At 30.6% G+C, this 12,805-nt stretch overlaps 2 protein-coding genes across 7 annotated transcripts in view; both read left to right on the top strand.

Annotated features, from left to right (window-relative positions):
- SNF4Agamma (SNF4/AMP-activated protein kinase gamma subunit) overlaps positions 1-6,647 on the top strand; it is a 297,611-nt gene extending 290,964 nt beyond the window's left edge. For all 6 annotated transcript variants that reach the window (XM_074121066.1, XM_074121067.1, XM_074121070.1 and 3 more), the window contains 5 exons: positions 199-377; positions 455-658; positions 2,312-2,458; positions 2,687-2,780; positions 4,731-6,647. In XM_074121066.1, the coding sequence (XP_073977167.1) occupies positions 199-377; positions 455-658; positions 2,312-2,458; positions 2,687-2,780; positions 4,731-4,936 (830 nt within the window). In that variant the 3' untranslated portion in view covers positions 4,937-6,647. The remainder of the gene's footprint in view (positions 1-198; positions 378-454; positions 659-2,311; positions 2,459-2,686; positions 2,781-4,730) is intronic.
- A 327-nt stretch (positions 6,648-6,974) lies between these two features.
- On the top strand, positions 6,975-11,939 carry Xxylt (Xyloside xylosyltransferase). The gene is made up of 5 exons (XM_074121074.1): positions 6,975-9,345; positions 10,022-10,248; positions 10,418-10,492; positions 10,905-11,076; positions 11,239-11,939. The coding sequence occupies exons 1-5, from the start codon at positions 8,974-8,976 to the stop codon at positions 11,443-11,445; spliced, it is 1,053 nt and encodes a 350-aa protein (XP_073977175.1). The 5' UTR covers positions 6,975-8,973; the 3' UTR covers positions 11,446-11,939.
- Positions 11,940-12,805: the final 866 nt, after the last annotated feature.

A 12,805-nucleotide genomic window follows, 5' to 3' on the forward strand; every position in this document is an offset into this window, starting at 1 on the left:
ACTTTGAAGATTGATTTCACTTTGTTTTGGTCACTCTTTTATCATTAATTAATTTTGAAAAAGATTAAATCAAATTACGAATAGCTAATTTTGAGTAGTTAAGTTCAGAAGTGCATTTTTTAATTAACTAATCTTTAGATATTTTAGTTCTAATTCTAATTATTATGTGCATTTAACAACGAATCTTGATTGTTTCAGCTGTACTAAAAGGTCAAGTTAGAGATCTTTTATCAATAGGCCCAGATGCATCACTCTATGACGCTATCAAAACCCTTATTCACAATCATATTCATAGGTTACCTGTAATTGATCCAGAAACCGATAATGTTCTTTACATTCTCACTCACAAGAGGATTCTAAGATTCCTCTTTCTATATGTAAGTAACTAGAATTTAGTTCTTTCTTTTAAAACAAATAAGAAGTCAACTATAACTTATTATGTTCTAATTTCAAGATAAACGATCTTCCCCGGCCAAGTTTTCTAAGTAAATCATTGGCCGAGTTAAGGATAGGCACTTTCGAGAACGTAGAAACAGCTACAGAAGATACAACCATAATTGCTGCATTGGATAAATTCCTTGAAAGGAGGGTTAGCGCGCTTCCCATAGTTGATGAAGAAGGAAGACTTGTTGATATCTTTGCAAAGTTCGATGTAATCGTAAGTATTGACATTCAATATTTATTATTTTAACTGAATTACTCAGGATATGTTTTTCTATCTATTTTTGATCTCTAGTCTTATAAAAATTCAAATTTGACCAAAAATAATATAGTGAGCAATTGTGTTTTTTTTTAAATTCTAAATTATAAGCTTTTTAACTATTACAAAATCAAAATGATTCTATAAGTCCTACTTCCAAAATCATTGGCGACTTCTCTCAAAACTGACTATTTCAACCATAGAAAAGTTATTTTAAAAATAAATGTGATATGAACACATAGTATGACTTTTCTTTTGCGAAATTTATGTAGTTATATTTTATGGAAATATAGAACATCTTAAAAGATAGCTGAAGTGTGTATATGATCACTTTAAAAAAATACACAAGCTTACCATAATCAATGTTCGCTGTTAAAAATTTTAAACCAGGATGATAAATGGGCTTTACAAATGTGTTTATGACCAAGAAACCCTTTGGCAAAAGCAAAAAAAAATACTAAAAACTATAAAAATACAATCAGTAAAGTTGTTCTTATGGTGATGTTCTTCCACTTAATAATTTTATTCAGATATTTCAAACTCATAAATAATCATTAAACTAGCTAAAAACCAATTTGGAACGTCATTTAATGAAAAGCTTAGTTCAACTCCTCCCTAAGGTCGCTCCCTTTGGAACAAAAACGTTTGGTGGAAAACCATCAACGGGAAGAGCATTTTACTAAATACAGTTACTTTTTTTTTTGTGATTTTCTCGGAAAAGCTCCTACGATTTTTCCCTTAACTTCCAATATCATAAAAGGCTCATTATTGTTAGGGGATTCTCGGAAGCATGCAACTACAGGTATCGCTCCATTATGCCACACCAGAACAAAGTCATGGTTTTATAAGCTATGTATAATATTAAGAGATAATAAAAGTTAGTTAGAATTTTAAATTTGAAAAAATTGGTTAACCAGAATAGTGACTACTAAGAATAGGTTACTAAGTTTTCATTTATTTTGAAAACGTCTCCATCGTTCTTTAAACGATATTTATAAAACTTTAAAATTTGTTTATTTAACAATCCCTTTTACTTCAAATATTTTTACGGAAAAGTCGGGTCTGTCATCAGGAAAACGGAATCTCTTGAATAAAATCTTGCGCGCCGTAAATCTCAGTAGATCCAGTATCAAATCTTATAACGTAATTGTCCCTCCATCCATAATTCTTTAGTTAAAAAGGTAACTTATAAAAGTAAATAATTATCTCACATTATAATAATGTATTTACAGAAGGTCGGGAGAGTGTTCTTTTTTTTTTTCTTTTTTTTTTTGCGCATCAACAGCTGAGGTCATTAGCGCCCGGAGCTTTTTCCAGTGCACTGCCGGCCTCCGGACAGTGTTCTCTCGTTACAGACAACACTGTCCATCACCGGACAGTGAGCTGTAAGAAGCTCCTAGGAAGAGAAAATCTAAGGGTCAGCTGCTGGATTCGAACCCGGGACCTCCGCGTGGGAGTCCAGTATGCTAACCTCATAGCTAATCCCTTCCCTGAGAGTGTTCTTACTAAATTTTATAATTTTTTATTTTGTCATTCTTTATTAATGAGATTTTGATAACTTCAGTATTTTTTATTGGTGTCTTTAATAAAATGTTATTGTTCCAAATGAAGAATCTTGCTGCAGAGAAGACTTATGACAAACTAGATGTCTCATTAAAACAAGCTAATGAACATAGAAATGAATGGTTTGAAGGGGTTCATAAATGTAGTATGGACGATACCCTGTACTCTATTATTGAAAAAATTGTACGAGCAGAGGTAAATATTAAAAAATTTTCTGTTCTAAATTAGATAATTGTTCAACATTTAGCATAAATCAGTTTGATTTTCTGAGAAATATAGAAATAGTAATTTTTCATTTTTGCTGTTTGATGTTGAATTTTAAGTAGTCTTATCTGTTGTACATGATCTTAAAATGTATAGACTGATTCTTTAATTTACATTCCTTAAAGAGAACTGGGGTAAACTTCTGAATTTTTTTTTTAGGTTCATCGATTGGTTGTCACCGATGATGAAGACAAAGTAATTGGAGTGCTCTCCCTTTCCGATCTCTTACAGTTTTTGGTTCTTAGGCCTTGTGGTAAGATTTTCTTGTTTTTTAATTATATGGACAGAGATTATTTGGCATAATAAGCAACACTTTTCAATATACTGTGAAATAAAGGTGTTACATTAATTTATTAAAATTATGATTTTGACTTTAATAATTTGCTTTTGTTGGCATTGACTTTATGATACACATGCTTATTAATTCTTTCTTACACTTATTAGCCAGTTCTTTCGTGAACTTACATGTACGCCAACTCGATCGCTTTTTGCGCACACCACTTACCATCGCTAGATATGAACAGAAATGTTTGCCTTTCTTATACTGGAATCACAAGTTTAATGATTAACTTCCTTCTCACATTAAATATAACATAAATCCGAAACTTTTAGCCCAGAGTTCCTCGTGTTATTTACTCTTCAGCAGGTCTATTAGTTATTAAGCTTATTGGCTGTCCGACCGGCGGCTCCGTATATTCCTGAGACACACTTACTCCTCTATTACAAGCTACTCATGATCTTAAAAAATGCAATATCATGACGTTTTCGTTAAAATATAGTAACTTTGTAATTTACAGAAAATAGACTAAAATGTATTTTAAAAACCTAAGATTTAGAAAAATTTTTGAGTTTGTATATCAAAATGGAGAGTGTACTCTTTAATTCAAGACGCATCATCATCTGAGGTAATTGGCGCCCGGAGCTTTTTTCAGTGCATTGCCGGCCGTCGGACAGTGTTCTCTCGTTTCAGTCAACATTGTCCATCACCAGACAGTGGGATGTAAGAAGCTCCTAGGAAGAGAAAATCCTAAGGGGCAGCAGCTGGATTCGAACTCGGGATCTCCGCGTAAATCTAATACGCTAACCGCTAGCTAATCCCTTCTTTCGTCTTTGCAGTAGTTGTTTTTTTCTTCGAATTTTGATGTCTTCTAACATTTAAATGTGATTACAATGTTGTTAACCTTTCTATACAACTTAACATTGTGCCCCTTATTAAATCAACATTTTACAGTTTTTACCTATTTTCGTCATTGGTTACTCATTTACTGTTAAAGTGTGGTAGTAAGCAAAAATAGAATACAGAAAATGCTTACAGAAATACATGTAGTTTGTTTCCGATGACATTTTGGTATAAATTTAACAAAGTAAATTTTAGTATTTATCTTGTTAATTTTCATTAATACGTGCAGAATAGTATCATCCTTACATTCTGTTATATTTAGTTAAATATTTCATGCTCACGCTCATGCTCATTTGAACATTATGTCTAACTCTTGGGCGGTCTTGGATTTCTGAGAATATAAATCCTATCAACAACTTGTTATGTTTAGCTCTTTTTCGGAAAAAAAAGTCAACAGTAACTAATGAACTTGTAGCGCTGTAAAATTCTACACTGAAAAGTAGTTTGTAACATTTTTCGAAATTTCTAATTATAAATTTAATTTAAGCAAGAGCGTTAGAAATTAAATTGTCTTTAAGTTATACTAACGAAAACTGCCTCAAGTTTAATAATAAGTCAAGTTTATATCTTGATTTTATTTTATTTTTTGCGAAATTTTCTTCACTTTAGGAATAAATAATCCATTTTTAACTTCCAAAATTATAACGAATGATTTTTTTTTTTCACCTAAATACAAGTTTTCTTAACTTCACCAGCCGAATAATAATAGAATATCATTTTTAAACATTTAAAACGAATTATGGGCGTATTGTAAATATCCAGCGAAAATCTATTTTATTTTTATGCGTCAAAAATTAGCATTGAAATCAATTCGATCCAACATCGGTAAAAAATCTCAGGGGGTAAGGACTGCGGTTTAATGCTGCCTAAATTTATATGGGGCATTTGGAATCCGGACCAGCACCCCTCTAATCCGATTTTATTATTGTTTTGGAAATACGCAATGTAAAATCTGAATTAAACCTTTGCTTATTTTTGTTATCTATATTAGCTTACTATTAGCTTATCTTAATATACTTTCAGGAGAAGATATTGTATCCAGACCAGTTACTCCCGAATTATCAGTCGGACTTTCTGAACTGTCTACACTTGGAGCTGGATCTGAAGAAACTATATTAGAAGGAGAGGAAGATGAATCTTCAAGTCGAGAAGCAAGTCCACCACCAACTCACCGGTTAGCACGGGAGAGCACCACTTGGAGGGAAGTTACAGTGTCTGGAGGGGAATAAACGGGAAATACCAACAGATGAGTTGGTAAATTAGGTTCAGCCATGAAGGAAAAATGGGCCTTACAATATCAACTCCTTTTTATAAATATATTTTTATATAATACTATAAAAATATTGTTGTTCAATCAAATCACTGCGCAAAATTTTAAACGAAAATCACTTGTAAGAAAGAAGAACCTGTGTTTCATTTCTTAACAATTCTTTTTTTATTTTAAATTAACCTTAAGAAAACATCTTTAACTTTCATGATCACGTATTTTAAAAAATATTTCAAATTTATATTTTAATTAAAGCTTAATAATTAATAATTAAGATTTATTTAAAAAGTATTGCATTTCGAAATATTGTGCTATTTAAAAATGCATCTATTTTTTTTTCTGAAAACAAATATCTGAAGTGGACTTTTTTTTTAATATGCTGAAACGAATGAGAAAGAATTTGCACTCTTATTATGTCATTAACTAAGAGAAAAGTTTCAAAATGCATATAAACATTATTTTTTGAAAGTTACCGACGAACTCTCTAATAAAGGAGTACATCATTTATTTATTAAAATAACGATCAGCGGTCGTCTTCCATTTATTGCTTGTCTTTAAAGGAAGTACACCATTGCTGTATTTTGGTTGATATCCTGAAACTATTCAGAATCCCTGGGTAAAACGTTTTGCCATCAATTCTTTTTAGTCCAGCCTTTTTCGATATGTTTATCTTATTGATATAATTTAATTTTCTGTAAAAGTAATATATGGCCTAGTGTGAGAATGTTTGTCATTATTTAATAAATTATTTTGAATTTCCTACTCATTGATTTTATTTGTTACATACAAATAGTCTTGGTTCAAATATAATTTTGTGTTTGATAACAATTGAGGCTGCAAAATGAACAAGTCGAAAGTCTACTTTTTTTTTTAATCAAAATAATTTTTGTTGCTAACTGGCCTCGATATGTTTAGTAGTCTACTACTAACAACAGTTGCTCTGTGTTGTTCTTTTTAAAATTGACAATACCTACATTAAAGGATACTCTTACACATATTTAGATAGTTTTTGTAAAACATTTGAAGAAGAAAAATAATGTATTAATTAATGGTAAATATATACCTAAGTAAAAAAACTAAGTAAAGATTACTTAATAAATTAACTTAACTATCTATAAAACAAATAATATAATAGTGAGAGAGATGTTTGTAAATATTTTGTATATGGATTATATAAAAGTCAAAGGGACACTGTGTATATTTTTGTTTGCTTTGTCGATAAAGATTTCAGTTTTCTAGAATTTATTTTTAAATCTTTTTTTTCATTCAGGGCGTCCTCAGTTTACTAAATGTTTATATTTGTGTACTTAAATAATTCTTAACAACTTTTTACTACATGTGCACGTACAATTACTGCAAGGGCATATACATTGTTTTTTCACTGGTTGAATATTTTGCCTAAATAAGAAAAAATACAACGACTTCAACAGAAAATTGTAGGTGTAAGTTGAAACATTTTTCCAAGCTTTCTTCAGTTACTTTATTTTAACAGTATTTTGTAATTTAAATTTGTAGCCACCTAATTTTAAGGGTGAAGAGAGGAAAATGTTTGAGAAAAATGTACATTATGTTAAAAAGTGGAATTGAAATATTGAATGAAGCACATGCACTTTGTATATATTTTATATATACATATATAAAATAAAACTGAAATTGATCTGGTTGCCTTGAAAGAGTATCTACTTTTCTTTTAAACAAATCCTAGTAGTCCTTTTAAGTTTAAAGAGTAAACGATCAAAGAAACATGAAAATCAAATTAATAAAAATTAAATTTGGAGTAATTTCATTTTCTCGGGCAAATTTAGTGCCTAACCAGAAACAGTGTAAAACCTTAAGTAGTAAAAAGAAACTAGCGCATGAACTGATAAATTCTAAAGCAGCGTTTCTCAACCGTTTTAGGCCTGGCTCTCCAAACGGTAAAATTTGAGAAAAAATTGGGCGGACCGGTGTTTTTTTCTAACAAAAAACTTTACTAGGTGTTAAAGAACTACAACATAAGTTAATTGTAACATTTTTATCGTTATTTAACTACAATATTTAAATATAAAGATTGTTATTTTAATTATTACATTTAGTGAATAAATATTTGAGAACAATCACAGAAAACCTTTGAAGAAGACATTATGGATTCTAGTTCCTAAAATTACGGCATTAACTTAAAAAATATTGTACACAATTTTATTACTGCTATTTTTTGAATGAGAAAATTTGTTATACGCAGACAGGTAAAAATCTCCAAGGAGCGATCAAATTTTTTCACAGACCGCCACCGGTAATAAGTATAAGCTCACAGTACACAATGTCGTATCATTTTCTACATCAGAAAAACCAATTTACGGATCACATATGTGACAAAATAAGATCTTATTTCAGTGGAAATAGAAAATGAGACTAAACAAATTTAAGTGTAACAAAACAACTGACAGATTAATCTCAGATCGGGTAGATTTAATGGCGGATCTACAAACGTTTCGGGATCGGTTATATCTTTCGGAGTGTAAATGAAATCATTTACAGTTTGACGATTATTATTATACACATCAATCTTGGCTGGGCCCTTTGTTTCGATGAGGGCAGTTTTTACTAGTAACCAGTGATTGTGCTCCCGTTCTGTTACATTTGATTTACAATAGGCATCTAAAAGTTCTTTACATGTGTTTATGAAGTGATATAGTTTACAGCTATTTGTTTTATCTAAACCATTCAGATATCACAGAGAACAAAGTTCACTCGGGTATACATTTCGTTACCTGATTTCCAATGAACAGTTGCTATGTGTTTCCTTGCAGAAAGTTCTACCGCCGAATGATGTTCTGCTCTTCTTCTGAAGAGTCGCCGGACGTTCTAGCGAGAAACTTGCTTCTATACTAGTTGAAGTTCGCCAGTGTTGGATCATCCCTTCCAGCGGGACGAGTAGCCATAATAAGTACACATGAGTCACAAGTAGTTGATGAGTTGATGATGATGTACCATGTGGCGTTTGGTCGCTATTTGGGACAATTAACAGTTAAACTGAAGTCTTCCTGTTTCGGATTAGTGTTCGTAATACAAGAGACTTTGCTGTCCCTGTTCTAGGGCGTAAGTTATAAATTATTTGGAAGAACCGGGAACGTTAAAAAAAAACTTTATTTGAAGTTACAAAATTGGTAAACTAAAACTAGCAAGGAAATTTAATTACAAGCTGTACTGGGGGCTAGGTTAACAATGAGTATGGAAGAGAATGGTCTCTGTCAAAGGAATAGTCTGGAATTGATCTGTGAAAATGGATCTAGGGGGATATATAACGCTGTCTAGTTCTTATCATTGCTGACGTGCATTGCGATGATGGAGCGTACATAACTGTAGACAATATGTTTTTAACTTCTTTATTGTTTGCCTTGTGTTTTATTGGAGCTTCAAGTTGTGATGACAGCAAGCCTTGGCTGAGTGACCCAGGAAATTAAGGGGGATTCTCAGGAAAAGTAAAATGTTAGGCTTCTCAAGATATTCGTCATGAAAAAAGTGTAAAATTTTGTTATGACGAGTATATTCGTTATGCGTTTTCAGTAGTGACCATCGGCAGTTAATTTTGCAATTTTAGTTAAAACTGTTCATGAACAGACAAGACAAAAGACACACCAACCCTCTAATGATGTAATACAGTTTATTATAAATTAGCCCTGAAGATGACCTAGTCCCTAGGTCGAAAGCTCGGCATAATAAAAATTTTTCATCACTGAAACTGGCATTAATTTTTCATCCTATTGTAACTTTAGTTTGTCTTCAACACAAGGAAAAAAAACTGTAAACAGCAGCCCACCAGTTGACACCTTTTTCTCATCAATTGTTTTTTAACGAGGGAAGGTTACAACAATAACCTTCCAATAATAAGTAACACCTGGCCTTAACTTCTTTAATGGCTTAACTTTAGTTAAGTGTAAACAAAGTGATTTTGAGATGTAAATAGCAGGCCTTCCGTTATTTATTTTTTTCATTTACTTTTTTTTTGCTTTTCTATTAATGCGCCATTACCTTAAAATCCTCCTACTCTTATTATTAACAGCTGTATTTTTAATAATTGTGTATGTTTTCGTAACTAACAGTTTTTTTACTGAGTACAACTTGAAAAGAAACGAAAAGTATCATCTAATCAACGAAGAATATGAAGAAAACAGGGCACTTAATGCCCAACGTTACAATGTGTGGTGTGTTTTCACTAAACTCAAAAAAACAGAGCGTTCATTAGAATACAAACTCAAGAATATGCTCATATCACTTGTTAATACCACATCTTTAGTGATCAATTTAAATATAGTTGTAGATACTTCTAGTAGATATGTGGCAAAGGATGTTGTTAACGAAATACTAAAAATAACTGGAAAGAAATTCGAGGTAGGCAAAATTTTAAAGTTAATTCGTAATTTGTTGAACTATAAAAGATAACATTTAAGATTTAATTCTATTAGTTACATCAATCTGATGAAAAAAAAAAAAAATATTCTTTATTATGACTATCGGAGGTCTATTAGAATAAGCTAATTTCTTTAGAAAATTTAGTAATTTCAAAACCTCCTTGCACGAGTGAAGTCCCTCTGAAGTGCTACTCCTTAAATAATCATGGAACCTTTGATATTATTTTGCGTTTTCTGTATTAGACAAACAACAGAGAAGTGAAGAGTAATTTGAAATTTTAAAAGTGTGGGTTCAAAACGAGGTAGGCAAAATTGTATACGTGTGGGTGAACCCACAGCGGCAGTTCTAGGACGAAAAAAGTAATACTAAGAGATCTCAATTCGATTGATATTAGTAGGAGGTACTTAGTTGAGGGATACGAGTAGGTTAAAGCTGGTCATTTGTAACGTGGATTTTATTTTTCACATTTTGCGAAAACAGACCTATATCTACAGTCAATCGTCTTTTTCTTTGTAGTTACATAGAAGTAGATTGTATATTTTGTGAATTACAAACAAGAGTTGTTGCCCTGTCGATAAGAAGGATTGTTCGTCCTATTTATTTTAAACTTTGTTAACCTTATATTACTAATATTATAAATCTATTTCCATTACAGGTTGAATATCATGATGTCCACGTCTTAACGAATAAATTACAAGATCTTCTGAATGTTATGCGACCACATTTCAGCTCCCAACCAGGCGCTTACTACAGTGATTCTCTGTTTTTCTTGTCATTAGGTCTCTATAGAGTAGCTCCCATTAATCAAGACAGAATAATTATGCTAGATATCGATACACTAATAAAAAAAGATATTGGGCAACTATTCAAAGTCTTTCAGCAGTAAGTATTTTCGATATACTTCAAAAGAAATTTGTATTTCAATTTCTTTATTTGTTAATACCATAATTCGCTACATTGCGCTCAATCTCTTCTTTTTTTCGTACAACTACCAAACTAATAAAATCATTTCAATATCTTAGCCACTCAAGTATAATTTCTTGAATTGTAGATTTAATTCTACAAACGTGTTCGGAGCTAGTCCGGAACTTACGCCGGTCTACCATCATATCCTTTACGTGTACAGGTATGTCATTATTTAAGATAAATTTTATCTTAGTAATTACTGTTCATTATTTTTGGTGACTGAATCATAGTTTCTATAGGATGAAAAATTAATGCCAGTTTCAGTCGTTAATTTTTTCATCCTATTTATCTTACTAATTCATATGTTTGGCTGTTTATATGAAAGAAGCTAACTCCTACTATTATATTTATGTTCCCGAAAAAAAAATCTAATATTAAACATGTCTTTAAATTTGCTTTTCTTAACACAAGGTCTTTCAATCGATTTGAATAAAGTCAAGGTCAGTGCTTCTTATACCAAAAAAATAATAAATATATAAGTTCAACGTCCAACAAAAATCAAGCCTCATATGTTATTAAGTTCCTTGATTTTAAAATTAATTTCGTATTTAAAGCAATATGTTTTTTTAAAGGAACAAACATAAGAATACGTCGCTTGGAGAACCGCAAAGTAGTGGAGGATTCCCAGGGGTTAATTCTGGCGTTCTTTTATTACATCTTGATAACATGCGTAAATCGAGTTTATATCAGAAGATGTTAACTAAGGAAATAGTAGATTCTCTTGCTGAAAAGTATTCGTTCAAGGTTGCTATGATAATTAATTTGTTGATTAAAATAAAAATACTAGAAATGATTAATTGATAATGAAATAATGAATATTTCTCTAGAGATTTGTAAATCACATAATTGAAGCTGTTGACTCTCTATTCCAGGTAATAATTATTATTAATGTTTTTTTTTTTTAAGGGACATCTTGGAGATCAGGACTTTTACACTTTGATCAGCCTTGAACATCCAGAATTAATGTACCTATTAGATTGTGGCTGGAATAGACAGCTTTGCACGTGGTGGAGAGATCACGGATATCGTGAAACTTTTCATAAATTTTCAGAGTGCAATTCTCCAACAAAAATATATCATGGCAATTGCAATTCCATCATACCAGAACAATAGCTTTTGCGGTCCACAAAAAAGAAAGTACAAATGTAGATTGAAGCTTTAAAACCATATGATGTTATCTAATTTACAATAGTGGGAAGGAAAATAAAAAGGTTTTTTGAATTCCAATGACTGAGAAAAGTAAGGAGCATCTGAATTCCTACACTTCCAAAGGAAAATAGATCTCGGAATTATTACAACGAATGAACATTTTTATAAAATTCACCATTATAAATGCAATGCATTTTTAATATATTTATTTATATTACAAATGCTTAAATAAATAAAAGTTTAAAGAATTAGAAATAAAATAAACGAATTAATTTGACTGATGAAACTCAAATTTTCAACAAGTGCAATATTGTTAGATATTTTATTTACAAATTTCTTTTTCCTTTGAAACTAATGCTATTAGTTTGTTCTCTTTTTGTATAAATTTTAATTGTAGCTTTATTATTGTTTTTTATTTAAAATTTAACAAATTAAAAAACTATTTATATTTAATTAAAGATATTATTTATTTTTATAAACCAGTTTTCCTTCTAAGATAATTTTTGATAATCTAGCCTCAAAATACTATTTATTTATTTACTTTTGTCATTAATTGCACATTTAATACTTTTATTGTCATCGTTAGTCTTTAAAGTAAGATGGTACGAAATTATCAAAAGTATTCCATACATTTTACATTTTGTCCTTAAAGATACTATGCTGAAATGAATGCAACCTTACAATTTTACATTTATTTATTTCTCACATTTTAATATCAATGCGTCTTTAAGAAATGCTTCATATAAAAAAATTATTTTTATTTTTTGTAAATATCGGCCTAATTACCGCAACAATAATGTCCGAAATTAGATCTTTTTCGCCTTAGGTGTTAGTGTACGAGTCTCTTCCCTCATTCTAGAGTTTTATCAGAGTGTTTTCTGTTTCCTCAACCCGATTCATTACATTAATTTATGAGCATATGTACTTTTTAGTGCTGCTACTATGCACGGAAACAAGCCCTACTATGGTTAATCTCGCACATTCATTTGCGGCCATTCTCTCTATCAACCTACTAATCGTTATCTAATGGATTCCCAATTCAGCTAATATGCTTTTTCATTATTTCACTTTATCAAAAATTTTTTTTAAAAAATTACTGTAGATGGAGGTCAATAAATGAAAAACAATAAATCATGATTAAAGAAGAGATTTTTGAAATAAGTTTCCGTTTGTTTCATAATAAGCATTTTATAATGATGCTTTAAGTTCACTATATAAAAGTAATAGTTTGCCGAGTACATCTGAAACAGATAAAATTAATATAAGTAAAAAAGTTTGGTATGTATGATAAAATTGTAAACTATTTATTATGGTTAAGGCTGAA

The sequence above is a fragment of the Rhodnius prolixus genome, unplaced genomic scaffold (genome assembly GCF_049639745.1).
Source record: "Rhodnius prolixus isolate KJV_2025 unplaced genomic scaffold, Rpr scaffold_2, whole genome shotgun sequence".
NCBI lineage: Eukaryota > Metazoa > Arthropoda > Insecta > Hemiptera > Reduviidae > Rhodnius > Rhodnius prolixus.